Raw genomic sequence first — 25,002 nt, 5'->3', positions numbered from 1 at the left:
ATTATTAGCTGTTAGATTGTGAGGTCATTCTCTGGTCTTCTATCCCAGGTAATGGCGTTCAAAGAAGGGGAGCACCAGGAAAAGGAAGCGCTGCTGAGGATACAGAAGGTGAACATGTGTAAAGCCGGACTTGATGCCACAGCTTGCAGGGAGGACAAGGAGAACGGGGGGTGGGGTGACACCATGGACCTGGACACATCTAGCCAGTCACAGAACTCTGTAAAGGAGAATGGTAACCACATCAACAGCGGTGCACCTCTGTCGGTGTGTGTATGTGGTGGGAAGCCGCGTGCCCCTCAGCTCCGCTGCCACCTCTGTAAAGACTGGTTCCATGGTGGATGCGTCCCCTTCCCCTCTCTCCTGCCCTCCTCTGGCCCACCAATCAACCCCCTCTGCTGGTGGGACTGGGACTTGCGCTTCTTATGCCCACAGTGCCAGCGTTCGCGGCGCCCGCGCCTGGAGACCATTCTGGCGCTGCTGGTGGCGCTGCAAAGGCTGCCAGTGCGTTTGCCCGAAGGAGAGGCACTGCAGTGTCTAACAGAGAGGGCTATTACATGGCAGGGCCGTGCCAAAGAGGCACTCGAGACTGCTGAGCTACAGGAGGTGCTAAAGAGGATGCAGCAGCTCAGAGAGAGTCTCCGTTATGACCCGGACGAGGAGAAGAACGAACAGATGGAGACTGAGATGAAAGAGAGCTCGGTGATTGTGTTGTCAGATTCTGAGGGAGAGGATGGAGTCATTGATCTGACAGAAGAGAACTCTCCGAAGAAGGCCAGCAGGGAAACCAATGGCACACAGGTATGTATGCCATTGATTTCCCTCTTATCTGTGTGCCTCTTATCTTTACATGTTAATACCACAGGGATTTACCCTTTTCCTGCCATCTTTAGATGAATGCTAACCAGTGTCATTTGTGGTCTGTGTTTGTGCCCAGGGCGGATGTGAAAATGGTGTCAAAAAGAGGTCAAACGCTAGAGGTAAAGTTCAGTGTATTGGTTCAAAGTGATGGTGCAGTATGATGCCATGCACAGTGTTCTCCAGACACCTGACTGTGTTGTCTTTTCATCAGGTGTTGCCTCTCTGCTGCCCCTGCTGCCGTCGCTGCGTGGCCAGGTCGTGAAGCTATTGCCAGCCACCAGGACTCGGCTAGAAGAGCTGCAGCTGGAGGGAGACCTGCTGGAAGTCTCCCTGGACCAGATGCACACCATCCACAGAGTCCTGCAGGCTGCCTCTGTGCCACCCAGAGAGACACTGCACACACTGATCCAGGTTAGAGACAGACCCACAATGAACCTCTACCTTTTACCATGTAGTACAATGATGAGAAATACATAAACACGCAAACTCACAAACTGATTTCATCATTACTATGGCTGGTTCAACAGTCAGTATCACCTACTTCTCTATTCATCCCCACACCGCTGTCTGCAGAGAGGAAAGTGGGTAGAGTTTAGTTTTGGCAGCTACATCAATGTGTCAAAATGGTTTGCAAACTTGTGCTAACTTGTCAGTCTCTTTCAGTTAACACTATAAATCTTAATTTTGTTCATCAGTTCCTAAATGCTTGCTGTTTATTGACCAGTCTGATTTGACCATGTAAAACTGAGGTATATTTACATTCGTAATTGAAGCCTTTGCATTGTAGATTGCAAATTAAATTTCGTCTTTCTCCACCACTTCTAATTAGCGGGCTAGCTGGAGGCTGGCTTGAGGCTAGCTGGAGGCTGGCTTGAGGCTAGCTGGAAGCTGGCTGGAGGCTGGCTGGAAGCTGGCTGGAGGCTAGCTGGAAGCTAGCACACTTAATGGTCTTCCCACTATTTATTGTATTTATTCTCCACGTTTTTGGACTCTTAACTACTTTGCGTAATTTTAGCTACAGAAACCATTCAGATATGAAAATGTTCAGCTCTGTGAGCACAGGAGTGCTTTCATTCAACTTTTTTATAAGTTTATCATTTTTAAAACATTCAGCTTTTTTTCAGCATTTTTTTATGATGGGAGTGAATGGAGGGAATGTTCAAATCCCTTTCAGACATACTCCACTTTGAACTGCGACTACCTCCACATACGAAACCATTTAAACTTTAAACGGGTCACAAGACTGAACTATTAAACTTCCATTCAGATTTTTGATGTCTTTTAAACTTTTTGAATGATCACAGATTAAGTTTTATGCTTTTTTTCCTCACAGTCTTTGAGTCTATAATGGTTGTTTATTGCGCAGAGTGTTCAGCCTTTAGAGTGGCTGAGGTCACACAGTGATGTCACCTACTCTAAACTTCAACTGTTCTGCTTTACATACAAATTTCACACTTTATCCCTTATAAGTCTCACAAATTTTGCTTCCATACACAGTTTATACGTAAAAAAATGTAGAAAAGTTTCTGGTTTTTCAGGTAATGTGACTACCAAAGCACAGTGACTTACAGAATTTGCACTACGAGCCACAAAGTGGCAGGAGTACCATCCAACTGCCCCGTAGACTGCAGTACAAACTAGAACAGTGCAGTTTGTGGGGAAATTGCATGGGATAGCTGAAAACTGAAATCATTGGTCAAGCACTGCTGAAAAAAGCTGAAATCTGAGCAGAATTAGCTGAAATAGCTGAAGTGCTTTCCTGAAAATCCTGCGAGCTGAAGTGTAACGGTGGTGGAGTTGGACGCTGAAGTCAGTACCTAAAGAAGCTGAAAATGCTGAAAACTGAAATGCTTCATTGCTGAAAAAAGCTGGAAGCTGAAACGTAGTCACCTACTGGCAGAATCGCCTACTGGCAGGATTGTGAGCTGAACTGCATTCCCAAAAGAAAATCCATTTTGGAAATTAAAGAGCTGAGAACTTAAATGTTTTTGCCTGAGCATGGAGCTGACAGGCATTGTTGAAGAAGCTGAAAGGCTGAATGACCCCCCCCCCCAAAAAAACAACTTTTTTTTTTTATTTTATTTTATTTTCCAATGTAAAGTAAGATAAATACATGAACGAAGAAACAAAAACAAGTTAAATCTCAAGCTGCTTATTTGAAAATTTGTATATATGACGTGAAATTCACTAAAAGGTGTTGAACATTCAATTTAAGGTAAGGAGTTTTACATTGGGTAAGTGCAACATGAATAGTAAGGGAAAAAAAGGGTTTTCGGTTGTTTATTCCAGTTTTGCGAACAGCTGACTGACTGCAGACAACAGTGAACATGACTGACATTAGCTGAGTGCCAGTTGGGCAAAGTGTAAACACATGATTCGGAAAATAGTTTCACTGATTATACATGTAACCACTGTTCTCCATGCTTTACGATGAAACACACACACACACGCGCGTCCATCATGGCGTATTTCAGACATCATTTTTCTTGTGCCTGTGTGTGTTAGGGGTGTAACGGCACACGTATTCATACCGAAAATGTCAGTATGGGCCTTGGGTTTGGCATATGTACCAAACGAATTAACACCTGCATGTGGGGAGGTTTTGTGTGTGGGGGGAGCCCCCCCCCCCAGCAACTTTTGCAAAGGTCCAGATGTTGTACGTTCAGCCACCCATTCATTAAGCATGTGCACGCATGCCACAGAGATTTCCAGTAATTTAGCACAGCGCAGCCTCGTAGTTGTGGCGAACGCAGATAAACCAGAGCTCAGTGCCAGCAGTACTGACTATTGCCACAGGATTGACACTTTTTTTATATATATATATATTCTTTTGATCCCCGTGGGGAAATTACACTCTGCATTTAACCCATCCTAGCTGTGTAGCTAGGAGCAGTGGGCAGCCGCCGTGCAGCACCCGGGGACCAACTCCACTTCGTCTTGCCATGCCTTGGTCAGGGGCACAGACAGGAGTATTAACCCTAACATGCATGTCTTTTTGACGGTGGGGGAAACCAGAGCACAGGGAGAACATGCAAACTCCACACAGAGGACAACCTGGGATGACCCCCAAGGTTGGACAACCCTGAGATTCAAACCCAGGACCTTCTTGCTGTGAGGCGACAGCACTAACCACTGCGCCACCGTGCCACCTATTTATTTAAGAATGAGCCATAGTTTGTTCAGTAAACCACCACTTAATAAAGAAGAAAAGAAACAGTTTTATGCCCCCCCTCCCATACTGAACTGAGACTTAAAAACTGAGGTACCTACCGAACCATGATCCATGATTGTTGTCTGCCGTTACACCCCTAGTGTGTGTTTCTGTCTGGTTGTGTGTATGTGTGCCTATTAGTGATGTGTGGGTCAGGGTTTTTTTAATACCTGCACCCACCCGACCTGTTACACTGGGCAGCAAATTTTTTCAAACTTTTTGCTCCCTCAAACAAAAATTAGGTTATGGCACACAATGTCAAGCTGAACATAAAATAACTGCAGATTTGCTGCATCACGTAGGAGAAACATTAAAATAACATGTTTAATCGCATAATGATCCTGAAATATTGTGTTAGTTCAGCTGAGCTTATATTTTTCAGGGGCATCCGGGTGAGGTGGCGGTCTATTCCGTTCCCTACCAACATGGATCACCTGTTCAAATCTCTGTGTTACCTCCGGCTTGGTCAGGCGTCCCTACAGACCCAATTGGCCATGTCTGTGGGTGGGAAGCTGGATTGTGGGTATGTGTCCTGGTTGCTACACTGGCGCCCCCTCTGGTTGGTCAAGGGTGCCTGTTCGGGGGGGAGGGGGAATAGCGTGATTCTCCCATACGCTACATCCCCCTGGTAAAATTCCTGTCAGGTGAAAAGAAGCAGCTGGCGACTCCACATGTATCGGAGGAGACGTGGTAGTCTGCAGCCTTCCCCAGATCGGCAGAGGAGGTGGAGCAGTGACTGAGACGGCTCGGAGAGTGGGGTAATTAGCCATATGCAATTGGGGACCGACCCTGGACCGACCAGAGGAGGTGCTAGTGCAGCGACCAGGACACATACCCACATCCGACTACCCACCTGCAGACACGGCCGATTGTGTCTGTAGGGATGCCTGACCAAGCCGGAGGCAACACGGGGATTCAAACTGGCGATCGCTGTGTTGGTAGGCAGCGGAATAGGCTGCTACACTACCCAGACGGCCTGAAAGAGCAGACAGTTCTCTAAACTGTGTATGGAAGCAACGTGTGTGAGACTTATAAGTCTCACACATAAGAAGCTTGCAGGAGGTGACATCGCTGCGTAGCGTCGACACTCTGAAGGCTGAACATCCTGCACAGTACACACCCATTATAAACTCAAAAACTGTGAGGGGGAAAGCACAAGACTTAAACTGTAATAACTCTAAAAGATGTCAAAAATCTGAGTGAATGTATTTTTCTACTTTACTGACGTAAACAAACCTTCAACAGCACCAAAAAAACATTTGGAACTCAGATTAAGTTCATTTTTAGTGGTAAGCCGTGTTTAAAAAAACCTGTCAGTCAGTTTGGGAGTAAGCAGCTTCCTGTCCTTTGTTTTGTGTTTTGGTAACAGGGTGACCCGTTTCTGTTCATTCAATTTAGGGGTTGTACCTTTAAGTAACTGCTGCTGCGCTTCCTTCTCCCCGTCCTCTTGTCAGATTGAGCTTCAGGAGCAGGGAGGAGCCGGGCGCGGACGAACCAAGGACTCCAAACGGAAGAGGAAGAGCCACAGAGGAGGCACCGGGGCAGAGGGGGGCCCCAGGTCTCTGGATGTCTCAGAGTCCAAGAAAACCCGGCCCCTCAGTCACAGCCCCTCCCCTCAATTACCCATCCAGCCCCAACCGGAGGTAACACCAACTCACCTCAGTTCGTTTCTCTACACCTGCTTTTAATTTGGTTTTTCACTGCTCTGCCTTTCCAAAGATGAACCCTAACCCAGTGACCAGCAGCCAAAGTAATGTGAGTCAACATTTGTCTCTCTCAGATTTTGTGATATTGTCAACGCTGGAACTCGGAGTGGTCGAGCTTGGTAGAGGGATAGCATGGATGGATCGTTCTGTGCCAGAAGACAGTGTCAAGATTTAGAAAGATGCTGGACATCCCCCCTGTTCCCGGCTTCACCTCCTCATCCCTCTCTCGTGCATTCAAACACTAACAGCGTGATGGTAATTTTGAGCCCCCCCTTCATCCACACTCCACCGCCTCGTCCTAAACCCCAGTTGTGTTCCACTCATCATCACACTTCCAGTCTCGCCCCCCTCCCTGCCACCCACTCCCATTGAACGTGTTAAGGCGTGCAGGAGACGGACGTTTTACCAGGAGAGTCTCGGGTTAAAGTCGTGTGTCTGAGGTCAGTATGCTCTGTTTTCCAGGCTGTATTAATTGCTATTTCAAATGAGGCTCATCTACACACAGGACGTTATACATTCACTTCACCCGACCCCTGCGCACTGAAGTCGGATGAACTTTGGGTTGGTTTAGACCCTTCCGTAGGAGGGCCATGGGTCTAACCACCAAACCACGGCGGAACATTTTGACAGCCGCTCCGAACTAAAGGAACCGTGTTCAGAAGTTTCGTTCTTTTGTATTGAATCTTGTGTTAGACGAGACCATTTGAAGGGACGTTGATTTTGCATAAAGCCCCTTGACTGTTTTGGGAAGTGTGAAAAACAGGTATTCGTGTTTTTGGTGCTACTTTCCCAAAATGGATATCTGTACCTCCTGGTTTTTCTTTCTTTCTCTCTCTCTCTCTCCCTCTCTCTCTCTCTCTGTCCTTCTCTCCGTACAGGTCCCATCCAGTTCCCAGTTTCCCCTCGGGGATTAATAAAGTATTTCGGATTCTGATTCTGATCCTCTAAACTCCATGTTTGATTCTGTTCCTTTGGTTCTGACTCCACATACTTCTCTCTCTCTCTCTCTCTCTCTCTCTCTCTCTCTCTCTCTCTCTCTCTCTCTCTCTCTCTCTCTCTTCCTCTGCAGAATTAAGTAACTCTTCACTGTACTCACTTAACCATATTTTACTTTGTTCCCTGGGTTCAGATATTGATCATTATTATTATTATTATTGTTATTGATATTGCAGACACAGTTGTCAAGAATTTGTGTATAAACTTTTCATTTCAATGTTGCCTTTTGTTTCTTTTCACTCTTGTTAGAAAATAAAGGTTTAGAATTGTTTAGGACATCTTGGCTTGTTTTTCGTCTCAAACCGGAAGGCGTTCCTCCTGGGATGACTGTTAAGATTTGTCCCGTCCATCAGTGTGAAATAACACGAGTGTACAACGGTGTGGAAAGACTGCACACGTGTTTTCAGCATCCGTTTCCTTAAGCGGTTGGTTTATTTAGAAAAGCTTTCACTGTAAAATGCCAGACATCACAGACAACACTGAACGGACACGGAGCACAACGACTTGTTCTAGCTAGGAACTGAAGCAAGTTGACAGAACGTCACATTGTCACATCCACAGTTAACACACATCCCCGCTCCGCCTTTTTCTTCTTCTGCAGGAGTCGAGAAAAATCCCTTTTTACCTCAATACCAAACATGCATGTCAGTCAAATGTCAAAAGAATAAAACTTGTTGCAGCTTTACATCGTTACAAATAGGGAACCACCCCGTCACTGTAAAAATGGATGAAACCCGCCGCCCGACCAGGGCCAGTTGCTCAAAATGGGACCAAGGGCTCATTTAGGATTAGAAGTTTTGATTTTGATTGATTTTCCAGATCCTAACAGTCTGAAAAATGGCACCCACACATCTGAAAGGTATGAAAATCTGGCGCGGGTACGAGCGTGCACACAAGTACTACTGTAATGGACAGACCGGGTTCTTCCTCTGTTATCAGTGGACGCTCATCCTCATCAAGAGCTGCAGCCCAGCTTCATCATGTTGCCCAGCCGCTGTTGACAAGTCAGTGTTGAATTCACTGTTGGAGTTAAAACCTACCCAGACAGCATCCGGATGTGGGCCACTTCAGACAGTAATGCAGCACTGATGGTCTTCTTCTGGCCCTGACAACATGGATGTGAGCCTGAAGTGGCCCACATGTATAATAGTAAATATGGCCCAAATATGCCAAATCACATGTGGGCCTTTTTTGGCAAAGACGCGGTGCTCTGGGCAACATGTAATTGGATGTGACCCTGAAGTGGCCCGTGTGGTAAATGGTGAATATGGCCCAAATATCACAAAACACATATGGGCCACCTTTGGCAAACATGTGGCACATGCGGCATTGCTATGTTTCGGTTCTGGCCCAGATCTGGCAAACAGGAGTGGACCGCCCAAGTGCCATCATTCCACGCAGTATGTGGGCCAGATGAAGGAAAGATGAAAGTCGGGTGTGGGGCGGGACCGGGCCGCAGCAGTTTTGCTATCTGGGTAGGACAAATATGATTCAAACTGGAAAATGTGTACAAAGGCTGTGCGTGAGCATTGGCGTCCTCTGTGTCCTGGAAGAAGAACATTTTGAGTGTAATTTCGTCCCCTTTCGAGGGAAAAGGTTTCATTTTGAAATGGGGGGAGGGGGGGGGTCCTGTGCTTGGTCTATGATACAATAGGCTTTATTTTTACAGCATTGTGTCTCGGTATTCGTGTGCTTCGGCGCTGTCCACTTCGTCTTTAAATTCTCGGGTGTGCTCCTGTTTAAATAAAAGAAAACTAAAATGTGCTGCACAACAAGACTGCCTATAAAGAAGGCACAGCTTGACGGTTGAAGTCACGACGATCACCAGAAGCCATCTGTGGCTTATCACGTCGCCTCCATCTGTCACGAGGAGGGAGGGAGTTTTCTAGAAGTGACCGCTGTGAGGAGGGGGCGAACGCCTCGTCCACATACTTTTCTGCTCTTTTTCCCTCCGAGGAATGCAGATATTTTAAAAATGCGTTAACTGTCTCTTCACTTTTAAATCTTCCCCCCTAGATGTACTGTTGCTTTTCTGTTTTAATTTTAAATTCCTCCAAAACATTTGTAAGAAAGCCTGAATGACTTGGAGGCGACGATTTTTGACTGCACCATTTCGTGCCTTGTGTGTGTGTGTGTGTGTGTGAGTGAGGGAGAGTTTGATAGTGTGTGCGAGTGTCGCTGAGAATGATGAGAATTGCAGCCTACATGGCCTCTCACCAGGCGGTGTAGGCCACAATTCTCATCATGGCCTGCATAGCCTGATGAGAGGCCATGTATAATGAATTACGGCCTACATGGCCTTAGGAGAGGGTGTGTAGGCCACAATTCTCATCATGGCCTGCATAGCCTGATGAGAGGCCATGTATAATGAATTACGGCCTACATGGCCTTAGGAGAGGGTGTGTAGGCCACAATTCCCATCATGGCCTGCATAGCCTGATGAGAGGCCATGTATAATGAATTACGGCCTACAGGGGCCTTAGGAGAGGGTGTGTAGGCCGTAATTCATTATACATGGCCTCTCACCAGGCCGTGTAGGACGCAATTCTCATCATGGCCTACACGGCCTGGTGAGAGGCCATGTATAATGAATTACGGCCTACATGGCCTCTCACCAGGCCGTGTAGGCCACAATTCTCATCATGGACTACATGACCTGATGAGAGGCCATGTATAATGAATTACGGCCTACACGGCCTTAGGAGAGGGTGTGTAGGCCGTGGTTCTCAGCTACACCCTCTCACACACTATTTAGCCCTGCGATGGCCTGGCGGCCTGTCCAGGGTGTCTCCCCGCCTGCCTGCCCAGTGGCTGCTGGGATAGGCTCCAGCATCCCCGCCACCCTGAGAGCAGGAGAAGCGGTTCGGATAACGGAGGGATTTCTTGCCTTGCTTTTTTTTCCGCCGCCGTTACGAGTCATCAGCAGCAGGTGGCGCTGTCGCTCACCTCGCGTTGAGCATTGTGGCTCGTCGCAAGGGTGGCGTTTCATTCCTCTGCCTCTTTTCTTCCGCAGCCTTGTTCAGGTCGGTCGTTTTGTTTGTTTGTTTGTTTGTTTTTTTGTGTGCTTGTTTAGTGATGTGTGCTTTCCTCTCGACGTCCAGCCCTTCGCTTCAGAACTGAGTGACACTTGGGTGATGCGGAATTGTTCAGTAAGGTATAGAAAGTATATACTGCAACAGGGAAGAAAGACGTGCTAATCCGCCTCTTACCCCCACCAAACCCGTCTAAACCAAGTCTCCAACCTGAACTTTGAGTAACTGTCGGCGATTTTGATCCAGAACAGTTTGTTATTTGGTCAGCTCCCTCCTTCATCCCGACAGCAACCGGGTAAGTGGATGGGATGTGTAATGGCCGCTGCCTAGGCGTCCATTTTGCTGACGTAATACTTCCGTTGCGGGGGGGGAGTTCCGGTTTTAGTGTGGCAATGGGGTAGACGCTCGTGTGAACCGTCGTCGCCCAGTTTTTGTAATAATCCCCTTTTCGGAGCTGAAACCGCGACCTGTATCACAACAACGTCTGTCCTCGATAAAACTACAGCTGACGTATGACGATTTTTTGTCTGGCGTTCATCCATTCCGCCCTATTGACTCCACGGAGAGCTCCCCGGCTCCTTATCAGCCAATCAGGAGAGCGCTTTGCAAGCCGGCGTCTCCATTGGTCCCTACTTGCTGTCCATCAGCTCGCGTGTTCAAGCGGTTCTCAGGCGGAAGTGAGACGGCGGCGGATTCGCAGCTCTTGCTAACTTCCGCCCCAGGATCCCTATCCCCCACCTGAACCTTCTTGAAATGTATCCTTAAATGCATAAATGTATTCCATTGACTTCCGGTTTCCACTGCGGTGGTCATACCGGTTTCCTGTTTGTTGGCGTGTGCCGCAGGCATCGTAAAAAATATGCCATTGTCAATAGCACGCGGCCATTGTCAATAGCACGCGCCAACAAACAGGAAACTGGTATGACCGCTGCAGTGGAAACCGGAAGTCAGGGGACTACACTTAAACACAGAGCCGATTTAACCTCATCTAACTGCCGTATCCTGTCTGAAATAGTATGTTTTAAACGTGCATGGATAAGTAAACACGTTGGCCCTCGACTAACGGGTCCGACCCTTTAGTCGACTGGTTAACGTTGTCGCTTGCAAAGTGGGAGACACGGGTTCACGTCCCGGCTGTGGCGACGGTCTCCCAGACTGCCCCCCGAATGCGCCTCAGTATTAATCTACAGCGTACGGTCTGTAGTCAGAATCGTCAGAACCAACGGCTCTCCCGTCATCGGAAGTAGCGCCCGAAATACATTAACCACCGACAACACAATGTCGTTAATGGGATTTCTCATGACAGAATGTTGTTGCATCCCTTCAGATGTGTGTAAATTGTGCGTACTGTAGCGAATTCGGGGGGGGGGGGGGGGGCAGTCCGGGAACCGCCGCAGCCAGAACGCTAACCAGTCTACTAAGGCAGTGTTTCTCAACCGGGGTCCGCGGACCCCTAGTGGTCCGTGGTGTAATTGCAAGGGGTCCGTGAAAATAAAATATCTTTAAAAAAAAGATCCTATGACATGTATAGAAATAGGATTATTTTACTCAAATGTGACTGAGACCTTTATCTACCTAAACTATAAAGGGTAACAGGACTTTTTTCTCTAATTACATCTGTTTCACAAGTGTAATTTATTGTATTTTAATAAGAGATCTCGCTCCCGTTTGCATTGTTAAAAGTTACTGCATAACAATTCTGTTGTTACATATATCTGAAAGTTACTGAATACATATTCTGTTTTGTTACATATATGTGAAAGTTACTGAATACATATTCTGTTTTGTTACATATATCTGAAAGTTACTGAATACATATTCTGTTTTGTTACATATATGTGAAAGTTACTGAATACATATTCTGTTTTGTTACATATATCTGAAAGTTACTGCATAAGAATTCTGTTTTGTTACATATATCTAAGTTACAACTGAAAGCTCTTATTTTTGCCCCAAAGAGTGAATAAATGCTATAATGCAATTTAAAATGCAGTTTCTACTGTTTCTACAAATTGCAACCCCCCTCCCCCAAGATCAGGTGGAGGGGTCCTCAGGGTAGATCAAAAATACGCAGGGGGTCCAGGACCCCAAAAGGTTGAGAACCACTGTACTAAAGGATCCGACCGGTTAGCCAAGGGGCTAGCAATTGTATTTATCCATGCACGTTACACTACCCCCACCTCCTCCTTCGGGAATCAACTGCCCCACGCCCCTGGGCACACGCGCTTCCGATGGCCTCACCATCCCACTTCTGACACCAATGTAGCGAATTCAGGGGGGCAGCCGGGAACCGCCGCAGCCGGGACACGAACCCGTGTCTCCCGCACCACGTTAACCAGTCGTCTAAAGGGTCCGACCCGTTAGCCAAGGGCTAGCGAGTCTATTCATCCGTGCACGTTACGGTATGTACACTACTGAAGAAAGCTCATACCGACTCAAACTAATAGGACTCGGTATGGGTGTGTTTACATGCACACTGATGCCCTGATTTACCCTAATTATGGTAACACTATGATTATAGAAACCATAACGTGAAGGTCTCAGCTGTATCTGTTTTAAGGATTAATCAGCGTATTCAAAACCTGATTAAGACCACTGGATTTTTTGCCCAGTCTTTGAAATCGTTTGATATACTATATGTGAATGTCTTACTCTTGATTCTTCCAGTTGTTGAAACTGCACATGACAGGGGGAAGTCGCACATCCTGGATGACAACAGACACGGCTGTGGCGTGACAGGAATCACAGCAGCCAAATGCACAAGCGGACGAAAATGTCATCTTCACTAAAATGAATGCCGCTGTGAACTAATTTCGTGGTAAGACCAAAAGTAAAAGTGCATATAGATTAAAGTGATGGAAATCCATTGCACGTGCTAAAGAGTGAAGAGACGTAGAGAAGCGGTAAACATGGCGTTTTTGTGCAGCATACAGCGGTTATGCAAAGATTCGCAAATAAACCTAGTTGAGTAATCGCATTACCGATATCCTTGTGTACATAATAATTGAAATGTTGGCATAAACTTATAACTCCTAACAATTAGATTTCTTGCTGTAGCTGTACTCTTGTGCAGGTGTCTTTTTTGGGCAGTTATGTGCATGGTTTTCCTTTTTTTGTCTCCTCCATTTCCCTCATCCCTCACCATCTTAGACTGTAGTGACAGACAGCAGGGGGTTATAGATTTTCTTCCCATCGGGAGACCTGGTCCCGTGGGCCAGCAGCTCCTGGATGGTTATCCAGTTGTCCAGGATCCTGCGGCTACGTTTCTTCATGCTCCTGCGGTGGCACAGCTCCAGGATGGAGGCTGGCTCCTGCTGTGCCCCGCCGGTGCTGCCTTGCTCCCTCTCCCTTTCCCTCAGACAGTCTAGACGGCTCCGCATCATGAACTCCCGGCGTCGGCGCTGCTCCCGTGCCCTCAGGAGGTGCTGCTTGCGTTCCTCCTTGCTCCAGTAGCGGCCCATCTTCATCTCACTCACGGCGTCGTCATCTGTCGTCATGCCGCTGCGCTCCTCTCGGATCTTCAAGGCACGGGCCTTGAGGAGGCGGTCCCTCACGGGCCGTTTGGCCACATAGCGCGAGCCATCGCTGCGAATCTTCACTTTCCACTCCATGCGGGGGGAGGCTGGCAGGAGGTGCATAGGATCGGCCACTGGACCCTGGGGGCCGTCTTTGCATGTGCTGCCGAGGCTCATGGGGCTGGCATCGCTCCCATCTCTGGGTCCTTCCAGCCCCTCAGAAGCAGAGGGAGATCTCAGCTGCATGCAGCTCTGGTAACGTTGAGGCACTTGGCCACCGCTCTGTCGACGGGACAGATAAGGGCTGTTTTCTGCACTCCGCCTTCCCACCGGCTCCACTGTCCCGCTGGCTTTGGGGGCCTTCCGAACCTCTCCATCGCGGGACAGCGACCTAATCTTGGTGGCGGGGCTGGAGGTCTTGGCCTCTGCTCCTCTTCTGTGCGTGTTGGGGGAGTGGGGCTGTTTGAGGTGTCCTTTCTCCCCCCTGTTCCCCCTCTCTCTGTGCCGAGCAGAGGACGGAAGCCGCACAGCAGTTGTAGAAGGAAACGAGTCTGCTGCCACCAAGCTCTGTGTGGAGGGTGAGGGGTGCTGTTCATTTGCCAGGGGGGTGCTCCTGCAACTCTCCCCCCCGGTGTTGTAGGCACTGGTGCTGTCCTTGTCCGAGCGCTCTCTCTCTGGAAGCTCATTGATGTCTGAGAGAGCATGGTGACATGACTCCTCGCCAACCGAACTGCCCCCTGCACCGCCGCCCATACGTCCGGCTCCGCCCTCTTCCTCCAGAGGCCAGGCCTTTAGGCAGCGCTCCCGTAGTTGCTGCATCTTCTGTGCCCTCAGGATGTTGCGGCACTTAAACTCCAAGTGCCGTAGCTCCTCTTCCAGGAGTGCCATCTCGTGTTGCATTAGGCTCTCGTTCCTGTTGACGTCCAGACCGACACCTCCTTCCTCGCCCACCTGGCCCTGGCCTCCCAGCAGCACAGGAGCGTTGCTGTTCTTCTCGTAGTAACATTTGATCTCCAGGAGCTCCCGGTACCTGTCGCACTCTTCCTCTGTCAACCCGGGCATCATCATCATCATCCTCACCACGTCTCCTGTGTAGCCTCTCTCCACCTGCTCCAGGCTTCCTCCACCAATGCTGTCCAGGCCGAGCAGGGAGTCTGTGCTGAACTGGAGGTCCCTGGAGTGCAGCAGGGGGGGCGTGTCACCACGGCCAGAGAGGAACTTGCGCATGCTTCCTGGCGTATTGGTGGCATTGGTGTTGGAGGCACTGGTGTGGTCATCTCCCAGAAGGTCGTGCTCTGACGACTCCTCATAGCGCGTGCTCTCGTCGGTCCGACCAACACCGCTGTCCAGCTCCTGGCTGTTGCTCAGCACTGTCTGCAGCAGGCCTAGCGAGTCCCTGTTCAGGGAGCGACCACAGCCTCCCGTCATGCCGCCGCCTGTGACCCCTCCTGCTCCAGCGGTCAGGACGGACCGGCTGCTCCTCAGTTTCGGAGGGCTGGGCAGGTGGGCAGCATTGTCCAGCAGCTCGAGGTCCAGCTCATCTTGGTCCAGCTGGTTGTCATTCTGAGAGGCGTTCGACACACACGTGTTTGGCATTCGCGTGATGGCAGAGTCAGGGTCGTCGAGTTGAATGTTGAAAGGACAAAAGAAAGACAAAGAGAAATGCGTCAGATGTTTAGTATATCAACAGTGGTGGGACCAAGTCATTATTTTGCACGTGACAAGTAATTCTCAACACTGAAGTCCAAGTCAAATCGCAAGTAAAGATGGTACAGTATTCAGGGCAAACGACTGCTAAATTATTTGGATATTGCCTTATGTAGGGATGGGTTACAATACCAGATGATGTGGCGCTACAGTCCCCCCCCCCCCCCCCCCCCCCCGTGGTCTGTTCCTTTTGGAGACTTCCGACTTCTCTTGGTGCGAGGTTATTTTCTAAGCATCGCCGAAGGTATGGTTAAAAGCATGAAACTAAACTGGTCGTGTGTCCTGTTCATATGTTTGTGTGCTGTAAGAGACAAGTTTATTTTGTGATTTGCCCTGTTGCTTTTTGCGTTGTTCGGATCTGTTATCTCTAAGAGCTCCAAACTAGGAAGCACAAGACAAGCTAGAAAGAATGCTAGCTATGAGATGGTATGATGTTGGTATGGGTTTAGGGTTAGATGGTAATTTGTGTTTTGAGTAAGACTTACATTTTATTTCTCACTTGTTCAATGACAGTAAACGCCGTGATTATATTGTAGGGTGTGGAGTTAGAAAACAACGAGACAGGAGACGTGAGAGTAGACGTAGTCGAGGTAGTTTACCAGCTCCAACTTTGCATGTCATACGTTCGACAACGACACTGAACTGTGCACCGGAAGCGGAAGTTCATTATCTGACCCCTCACCTCTTCCCTTAAAGGTACACTGTCCTCTTAGGTGAATGTCTCTAGTTATATAGATGTGGGTCACCACAAGGGTGTCTATGTATTCTACATTGTTTTTAGACTGTCAGGATAACGTACCATCAAGGCTCTAGCACTAGATGGCGCTCACGTGGTGTGAAGTGATGTAGACATTTTGCTGTAGCTTCACTCATCAGGCTCTTGCAGGGGTGGGCAATCTTATCCAGGAAGGGCCAGTGTGGGTGCAGCTTTTTGTTCCAACCAAGCAGTGACACACCTGATCCCACTAATCCACCAGTAGAGTCTTTGCTGAGGAACTTGATTAGGAGACACAGGTGTGTAACTGCTTGGTTGAAACAAAGAACTACACCCCACACCCCGGCCCTTTCTGGATAAGATTGCCCACCCCTGCGGGCTTCATTCACTAGCAGCGTGTTAAACCCTGCTAGCAAACGTTTGAAGCAACATTTTAGTTTTCGTCAGTTTGTTTTGGCTGTACAAGCAAATTTAGAGCTGCCTAAGAACCACTTGAATCCTAGAGTCCAGAGTCTTACAAAATGATGTAGAAAACCTGTATCTAAATGACATCAGCATATTATAACCACAATTGACAAAAATCAATAGAATTTGAAATCATAAGCAGTCTTTACAAATGATACACAATTTGCATCCATCCATTATCCAAGCCGCTTATCCCAGTCAGGGTCGCAGGATGCTGGAGCCTATCCCAGCAGTCATTGGGTGGCAGGCGGGGAGACACCCTGGACAGGCCGCCAGGCCATCACAGGGCCCACACACACACCCATTAACACCTAGGGACAATCTAGTACGGCCGAGTCACCTGACCTACATGTCTTTGGACTGTGGGAGGAAACCGGAGCCCCCGGGAGGAAACCCACGCAGACACGGGGCGAACATGCAAACTCCACACAGAGGACGACCCGGGACGACCCCCAAGGTTGGACTACCCCGGGGTTCGAACCCAGGACCTTCTTGCTATGAGGCGACCGCGCTTACCACTGCACCGCCGTGCCACCCTGATACATAATTTACTTAATAAAATTATTAATCTTATATTTTGTGCTAATAGCTAGGCTACACCTTCATTTCTATATCAGAATGTGACACTTAATCATTCTCTTAACCACAACGAAGCAACCCCAATCACTGCAGGTCATCATGTTTTGATCTGAGGGGGGACCAACACGCTGCACCAGAAATTGGTCCACCCCAAGGATTGGGTCCCCCGGGACAAACGGCACAATGTAGAGCAATATAGTGTACGCTGTTAAGTGCCGGGAGGATTGCCGTGACTTGTACATGGGGGAAACCAAACGGACGCTGGCCAAGAGGGTGGTACAACACAGGAGAACTGACATGTCAGGCCAGGACTCCACGGTCTACACCATCTACAGGCCAGTGGCCACTCTGAAGGACGAGGGTGTGCACATCCTTGATAGGGAGGAATGATGGTTCGAACAGGGAGTCGAAGAGGTTGTCCGTGTGAAGAGGGAACGACCATCCCTGAACCGAGAGGCAGGGCCTAAGAGTAAATCCGTCACCATCCTACAACGCTGTGATCGCAACTCTTCCCAAATCCTCTGTGAACACTACACATGGCCATTGTAACTCTAGTTAAGGGTCACGCCCATGTTTGCACATGAAACCCATCGTTGGTTTGGGTCGTTGGGCCACTGTATTGCAGATAAGGGTGAGACTGAAGAGGTCACTGAGATGATGATGAAACCTTCCCCAACAAACGTCGTGTCCAGATGAACGGATGAAACCCTCCGGGATTCTAAGGTGAGGTTATCCCCGCCTCTTTAAGAAGGAGCTGGAACCTTCATAGCTTTTAAGTGTGGGTACTGATGAAGGACTACGGTTCTGGAAGAGGTGTTCTGAAGGAGGGTTTCGCTGGCCAAAGGTTGGTTGGACAGAAACGCTGCCGGTGTTTCTACCTTCCTCGGGCCGTTTTAATCGACTCCCCCTGAGAGGCGGACGGGGCTTAATGCAAATACGAGATCAGCTCGGCACGGTCCGAGCCGAGCCGAGCTGATCTCGTCTAATTGATTTGAGTCTAATGTGAGTTGCGTTCGGGGCGCGAGACGAGGGAGTATTGATCGCATTCGTCTTCATTCTCATTCGTTCTTCGCAGCTCCTCTCGTACCCCGCCCCCCCTTTCCCCAGATGCTGGATCACGCCTTTAATCTCTCCTATATATTCCGCTTCTTGGAGTCTGCCTCGGCAGGATGATGTAATCCCTGTTCTCCGACAGTCCCAATTACCAATCACCCCACTCCTCCGAGCCGTCCCGGTCTCGGCTCCGCCCCCTCTGCTGATCCGGGGAGGGCTGCAGACTACCACACGCCTCCTCCCATACATGTGGAGTCACCAGCCGCTTCTTTTCACCTGACAGGGAGGAGTTTCACCACGTAGCGCGTGGGAGGATCACGCTATCCCCCCCCCCAATTCCCCCTCACCCCCTGAACAGGCGCCCCGACCGACCAGAGGAGGCGCTAGTGCAGCGACCAGGACACATACCCACATCCGGCTTCCCACCCGCAGACACGGCCAACTGTGTCTGTAGGGACGCCCGACCAAGTCGGAGGTAACACGGGGATTCGAACCGGCGATCCCCCATGTGCGTGTGTGACTTTGACCGAGATCACATTTTAATGAGTGATTCTGACCTCCGCCCTCCAGCCCCTTCACCAACGTGTCAGCAGCAGCTTTTGCTTTTTCAAGTGGAGCACCGCTCTGTGTGTGTGTGTGTGTGTGTGTGTGTGTGTGTGTGTGTGTGTGTGTGTGTGTGTGTGTGTGTGTGTGTGTGTGTGTGTGTCTGCAGCCCTGCTAACTATGACAACCCAGCCGGCAGTGTGCGTGTGGTGACGTGTCTGGCGGTGTGTGGCGGCGAGCCCTGTGTGTGCCATTGTGTTGGTGTTGTGTTGCGGGTCGTGTTGTGTTGTGTTAGTGTTACCGCGGCCTCATCTGCTGGCAAAGCGACCTTGAGGGAAACGACCCCCCCCCAAACCCACCATTAGCCCCGTGTATTCAAACCCCTCCTGTCTTCACCCCCCCCCCCCACACACACACACACCTTCCTCCAGCTTTGTGTTCTCTATTGCTCTCCATCTCTGTTTCTCTGTTTCTCTGTTTCTCTGTTTCTCTGTTTCTCTGTTTCTCTGTTTCTCTGTTTCTCTGCATCTCTGTTTCTCTGTTTCTCTGTTTCTCTCTCCATCTCTGTTTCTCTATTGCTCTGCATCTCTGTTTCTCTCTCCATCTCTGTTTCTCTGTTTCTCTGTTTCTCTGTTTCTCTGTTTCTCTGTTTCTCTGTTTCTCTCTCCATCTCTGTTTCTCTCCATCTCTGTTTCTCTCTCCATCTCTGTTTCTCTCCATCTCTGTTTCTCTCTCCATCTCTGTTTCTCTGTTTCTCTGTTTCTCTCTCCATCTCTGTTTCTCTGTTTCTCTCTCCATCTCTGTTTCTCTGTTTCTCTCTCCATCTCTGTTTCTCTCCATCTCTGTTTCTCTCTCCATCTCTGTTTCTCTGTTTCTCTGTCTCTCTGTTTCTCTGTTTCTCTGTTTCTCTGTTTCTCTCTCCATCTCTGTTTCTCTGTTTCTCTGTTTCTCTGTTTCTCTGTCTCTCTGTTTCTCTGTTTCTCTGTTTCTCTGTTTCTCTGTTTCTCTGTCTCTCTGTTTCTCTGTTTCTCTGTTTCTCTGTTTCTCTGTTTCTCTGTTTCTCTCTCCATCTCTGTTTCTCTCTCCATCTCTGTTTCTCTGTTTCTCTCTCCATCTCTGTTTCTCTCTCCATCTCTGTTTCTCTCTCCATCTCTGTTTCTCTGTTTCTCTGTTTCTCTCTCCATCTCTGTTTCTCTCTCCATCTCTGTTTCTCTCTCCATCTCTGTTTCTCTCTCCATCTCTGTTTCTCTGTTTCTCTGTTTCTCTCTCCATCTCTGTTTCTCTCTCCATCTCTGTTTCTCTCTCCATCTCTGTTTCTCTGTTTCTCTGTTTCTCTCTCCATCTCTGTTTCTCTCTCCATCTCTGTTTCTCTCTCCATCTCTGTTTCTCTCTCCATCTCTGTTTCTCTGTTTCTCTGTTTCTCTGTTTCTCTGTTTCTCTGTTTCTCTCCATCTCTGTTTCTCTGTTTCTCTGTTTCTCTGTTTCTCTGTTTCTCTGTTTCTCTGTTTCTCTCCATCTCTGTTTCTCTGTTTCTCTGTTTCTCTGTTTCTCTGTTTCTCTCTCCATCTCTGTTTCTCTCTCCATCTCTGTTTCTCTCTCCATCTCTGTTTCTCTGTTTCTCTGTTTCTCTGTTTCTCTCTCCATCTCTGTTTCTCTCTCCATCTCTGTTTCTCTCTCCATCTCTGTTTCTCTCTCCATCTCTGTTTCTCTGTTTCTCTGTTTCTCTGTTTCTCTCTCCATCTCTGTTTCTCTGTTTCTCTGTTTCTCTCTCCATCTCTGTTTCTCTGTTTCTCTGTTTCTCTGTTTCTCTCTCCATCTCTGTTTCTCTCTCCATCTCTGTTTCTCTCTCCATCTCTGTTTCTCTGTTTCTCTGTTTCTCTCTCCATCTCTGTTTCTCTGTTTCTCTGTTTCTCTGTTTCTCTCTCCATCTCTGTTTCTCTCTCCATCTCTGTTTCTCTCTCCATCTCTGTTTCTCTGTTTCTCTGTTTCTCTCTCCATCTCTGTTTCTCTGTTTCTCTGTTTCTCTGTTTCTCTCTCCATCTCTGTTTCTCTCTCCATCTCTGTTTCTCTCTCCATCTCTGTTTCTCTCTCCATCTCTGTTTCTCTGTTTCTCTGTTTCTCTCTCCATCTCTGTTTCTCTGTTTCTCTGTTTCTCTGTTTCTCTGTTTCTCTCTCCATCTCTGTTTCTCTGTTTCTCTGTTTCTCTGTTTCTCTGTTTCTCTCCATCTCTGTTTCTCTCTCCATCTCTGTTTCTCTGTTTCTCTCTCCATCTCTGTTTCTCTCTCCATCTCTGTTTCTCTGTTTCTCTGTTTCTCTCTCCATCTCTGTTTCTCTGTTTCTCTGTTTCTCTCTCCATCTCTGTTTCTCTGTTTCTCTGTTTCTCTCTCCATCTCTGTTTCTCTGTTTCTCTGTTTCTCTCTCCATCTCTGTTTCTCTCTCCATCTCTGTTTCTCTGTTTCTCTGTTTCTCTCTCCATCTCTGTTTCTCTCTCCATCTCTGTTTCTCTGTTTCTCTGTTTCTCTCTCCATCTCTGTTTCTCTCTCCATCTCTGTTTCTCTGTTTCTCTGTTTCTCTCTCCATCTCTGTTTCTCTCTCCATCTCTGTTTCTCTGTTTCTCTGTTTCTCTCTCCATCTCTGTTTCTCTCTCCATCTCTGTTTCTCTCTCCATCTCTGTTTCTCTCTCCATCTCTGTTTCTCTGTTTCTCTGTTTCTCTCTCCATCTCTGTTTCTCTCTCCATCTCTGTTTCTCTGTTTCTCTGTTTCTCTCTCCATCTCTGTTTCTCTGTTTCTCTGTTTCTCTGTTTCTCTCTCCATCTCTGTTTCTCTGTTTCTCTCCATCTCTGTTTCTCTGTTTCTCTGTTTCTCTGTTTCTCTCTCCATCTCTGTTTCTCTCTCCATCTCTGTTTCTCTCTCCATCTCTGTTTCTCTCTCCATCTCTGTTTCTCTCTCCATCTCTGTTTCTCTCTCCATCTCTGTTTCTCTCTCCATCTCTGTTTCTCTGTTTCTCTGTTTCTCTCTCCATCTCTGTTTCTCTGTTTCTCTGTTTCTCTCTCCATCTCTGTTTCTCTGTTTCTCTGTTTCTCTGTTTCTCTCCATCTCTGTTTCTCTGTTTCTCTGTTTCTCTGTTTCTCTCTCCATCTCTGTTTCTCTGTTTCTCTCCATCTCTCCATCTGTTTCTCTGTTTCTCTGTTTCTCTCTCCATCTCTGTTTCTCTCTCCATCTCTGTTTCTCTGTTTCTCTCCATCTCTGTTTCTCTGTTTCTCTGTTTCTCTCTCCATCTCTGTTTCTCTGTTTCTCTGTTTCTCTCCATCTCTGTTTCTCTGTTTCTCTGTTTCTCTCTCCATCTCTGTTTCTCTCCATCTCTGTCTCTCTCTCCATCTCTGTTTCTCTCTCTGTTTCTCTCTCCATCTCTGTTTCTCTCTCTGTTTCTCTCTCCATCTCTGTTTCTCTCTCCATCTCTGTTTCTCTCTCCATCTCTGTTTCTCTGTTTCTCTCCATCTCTCCATCTGTTTCTCTGTTTCTCTGTTTCTCTCTCCATCTCTGTTTCTCTCTCCATCTCTGTTTCTCTGTTTCTCTCCATCTCTGTTTCTCTGTTTCTCTGTTTCTCTCTCCATCTCTGTTTCTCTGTTTCTCTGTTTCTCTCCATCTCTGTTTCTCTGTTTCTCTGTTTCTCTCTCCATCTCTGTTTCTCTCCATCTCTGTCTCTCTCTCCATCTCTGTTTCTCTCTCTGTTTCTCTCTCCATCTCTGTTTCTCTCTCCATCTCTGTTTCTCTCTCCATCTCTGTTTCTCTCTCCATCTCTGTTTCTCTCTCCATCTCTGTTTCTCTCTCCATCTCTGTTTCTCTCCATCTCTGTTTCTCTCTCCATCTCTGTTTCTCTCTCCATCTCTGTTTCTCTCTCCATCTCTGTTTCTCTGTTTCTCTCTCCATCTCTGTTTCTCTCCATCTCTGTTTCTCTCTCCATCTCTGTTTCTCTCTCCATCTCTGTTTCTCTCTCCATCTCTGTTTCTCTCTCCATCTCTGTTTCTCTCCATCTCTGTTTCTCTCTCCATCTCTGTTTCTCTCCATTTCTCCATCTCTGTTTCTCTCTCCATCTCTGTTTCTCTCCATTTCTCCATCTCTGTTTCTCTGTCTCTGTTTCTCTGTCTCTGTCTCTGTCTCTGTCTCTGTCTCTCTCTGTCTCTCTCTCTCTCTCTCTCTCTCTCTCTCTCTCTCTCTCTCTCTCTCTCTCTCTCTCTCTCTCTCTCTCTCTCTCTGTGTTTGTCTCTCTCTCTCTCTCTCTGTTTGTCTCTCTCTCTCTCCATCTCTGTTTGTCTGTGTGCTCCTGCAGAGCTGGGATGAAGGGGTGGGTGGTGCCTGGTGTTTGTGTGGATGCTTGTTTGGGGGATTGTTAAGCGGTGTGTGTTGCGTGTGTGTAAGTTGGCAAGTATTGTTTATGTGTTCAGAAAGATTTCAAGCCTGTTTCTGTTGAATAAAGACTCGTTTTAACATTCAAAATTCTCTCTTTCTCTCACCCTCTCTCTCTCTCTGTCTCTGTCGCTCTCTCTCTCTCTCTCTCTCTCTCTCTCTCTATTTCTCTCTCTCTATTTCTCTCTCTCTCTCTCTCTCTCTCTCTCTCTCTATTTCTCTCTCTCTCTCTCTCTATTTCTCTCTCTCTCTATTTCTCTCTCTCTCTCTCTCTATTTCTCTCTCTCTATTTGTCTCTCTCTCTCTATTTGTCTCTCTCTCTCTATTTCTCTCTCTCTATTTGTCTCTCTCTCTCTATTTGTCTCTCTCTCTCTATTTCTCTCTCTCTCTATTTCTCTCTCTCTCTCTCTCTATTTCTCTCTCTCTCTCTCTCTCTCTCTCTCTCTCTCTCTCTATTTCTCTCTCTCTATTTGTCTCTCTCTCTCTATTTGTCTCTCTCTGTCTCTCTCTCTCTCTCTCTCTCTCTATTTCTCTCTCTCTCAGTCTCTCTCTCTCTCTATTTCTCTTTCTCTCTCTGTATTTCTCTATATATTTCTCTATATATTTCTCTTTCCCTCTCTCTCTCTCTCTCTCTCTCTCTCTCTCTCTCTCTCTCTCTCTCTCTCTCTCTCTCTCTCTCTCTCTATTTCTCTTTCTCTCTCTCTGTATTTCTCTATATATTTCTCTATATATTTCTCTTTCCCTCTCTCTCTCTCTCTCTCTCTCTCTCTCTCTCTCTCTCTCTCTCTCTCTCTCTCTCTCTATTTCTCTTTCTCTCTCTCTGTATTTCTCTCTATATATTTCTCTCTATCGGTCTCTTTCTCTCTCCCTCTCTCCCTCTTCTCTCTCTCCTGGTACATAACAGAATTGTATGCTCAAAGAGAAACAATGAACACACACTCACACACACACACACACACCGGGGGGGGGGGGGAGAGGGGGGGAGAGGGGGGGGGAGAGAAACAACAGAGCTGGGCGGTGCTATCTGTGCTCCCATCATGCCTTTGTACCACTCACCTCCCTGTCCCTCTATACATGTGAGCAGGTCGGATGAGAGGGGGGAAGAGGAAGGAGGAAGAAGAAGGAGGAAAAGAAAGGAGGAGGGGGGGTCTCCCATGTCCCCTCCTCTCCTTCCTCGTCTGAGCGTCTCCTTCCTCCCTCTCTCCCGTGATAAGGACCTGCCCCGTGTAAAGCGAGGCGGAGCTGCTCCAGCCACGTGTCCCCGGACACGAAAGGGAGCAAAAGGGGAGCAGGAGGAAATCCGTTCTGACCTCGCGAGGGTCCAAACCGAGTCTCCAAACCGAGTCTCGCGCGTCCTCACCTCGATGTCGGGCCGCGCCAGCAGCAGGGAGATGTTGGTGCTGTCCTCCCGCGTCAAAATGGCCACCGCCTCCTCTCTGTTCTGGATGTCCACTCCGTTTATCTGAGGGAGGGGAGAGGGAGAGGAGAAGAGGGGGCAAGACGAGGCCCTTGAGACGAGGGCTCAGGGCTTGGATTAAAATTAACCCCCCCCACCCCCACCCCCACACACACACACACACACCTTTTTTCTCCCCAATTGTACCCGGCCAATTACCCCACTCTCCCGAGCCGTCCCGGTCTCTGCTCCACCCCCTCTGCTGATCCGGGGAGGCTGTAGACTACCACATGCCTCCTCCATACATGTGGAGTCACCAGCCACTTCTTTTCACCTGACAGTGAGGAGTTTCACCAGGGGGGCGTAGCGCGTGGGAGGATCACGCTATTCCCCCCAGTTCCCCCTCGAACAGGCGCCCCGGCCGACCAGAGGAGGCGCTAGTGCAGCGACCAGGACACATACCCACATCCGGCTTCCCACCTGCAGACACGGCCAATTGTGTCTGCAGGTGGGACGCCCGACCAAGCCGGAGGCAACACGTGGAATCGAACCGGCGACCCCCGTGCTGGTAGGCAACGGAATAGACCGCCACGCCATCCGGACGCCCTAAGATTAACTGTGGATTCAGTGCGTCCAGCAGCAGGACTTGCTTCAGCCTTTAAAAGCCCACAGGAAGAAGTGGACATGAGCGGGTCTTGATGTCCCACCCTGGAGTGAAAGACCTGAGGAGGAACACCTCCAGCCAGCACATGAACCACACTTCCCCCCACCGTTATGATGCAGTTATGATGGAGTTATGGTGGCGTTATGGTGGAGTTA

General features: G+C 48.3%; 2 protein-coding genes across 4 annotated transcripts in view; one reads left to right on the top strand and one right to left on the bottom strand.

Annotated features, from left to right (window-relative positions):
- kdm5c (lysine (K)-specific demethylase 5C) overlaps positions 1–6,724 on the top strand; it is a 35,835-nt gene extending 29,111 nt beyond the window's left edge. For all 3 annotated transcript variants that reach the window (XM_056302190.1, XM_056302191.1, XM_056302189.1), the window contains 5 exons: positions 49–798; positions 935–977; positions 1,070–1,269; positions 5,524–5,712; positions 5,850–6,724. In XM_056302190.1, coding sequence (XP_056158165.1) covers positions 49–798; positions 935–977; positions 1,070–1,269; positions 5,524–5,712; positions 5,850–5,858 — 1,191 coding nt within the window. In that variant the 3' untranslated portion in view covers positions 5,859–6,724. The remainder of the gene's footprint in view (positions 1–48; positions 799–934; positions 978–1,069; positions 1,270–5,523; positions 5,713–5,849) is intronic.
- Positions 6,725–12,949: 6,225 nt separating this feature from the next.
- LOC130107674 (PDZ domain-containing protein 4-like) overlaps positions 12,950–25,002 on the bottom strand; it is a 47,589-nt gene continuing 35,536 nt past the window's right edge. Inside the window, exons 7-8 of the mRNA XM_056274386.1 lie at positions 24,148–24,249; positions 12,950–14,881 (exon numbers count right to left, since the gene is read on the bottom strand). Of these exons, the coding sequence (XP_056130361.1) occupies positions 12,950–14,881; positions 24,148–24,249 (2,034 nt within the window). The remainder of the gene's footprint in view (positions 14,882–24,147; positions 24,250–25,002) is intronic.

The sequence above is a fragment of the Lampris incognitus genome, chromosome 2 (assembly GCF_029633865.1).
Source record: "Lampris incognitus isolate fLamInc1 chromosome 2, fLamInc1.hap2, whole genome shotgun sequence".
Classification (NCBI taxonomy): domain Eukaryota; kingdom Metazoa; phylum Chordata; class Actinopteri; order Lampriformes; family Lampridae; genus Lampris; species Lampris incognitus.
The sequence above is the reverse complement of the archived record's forward strand: the minus strand, read 5'-3'. Positions and strand labels throughout refer to the sequence as shown.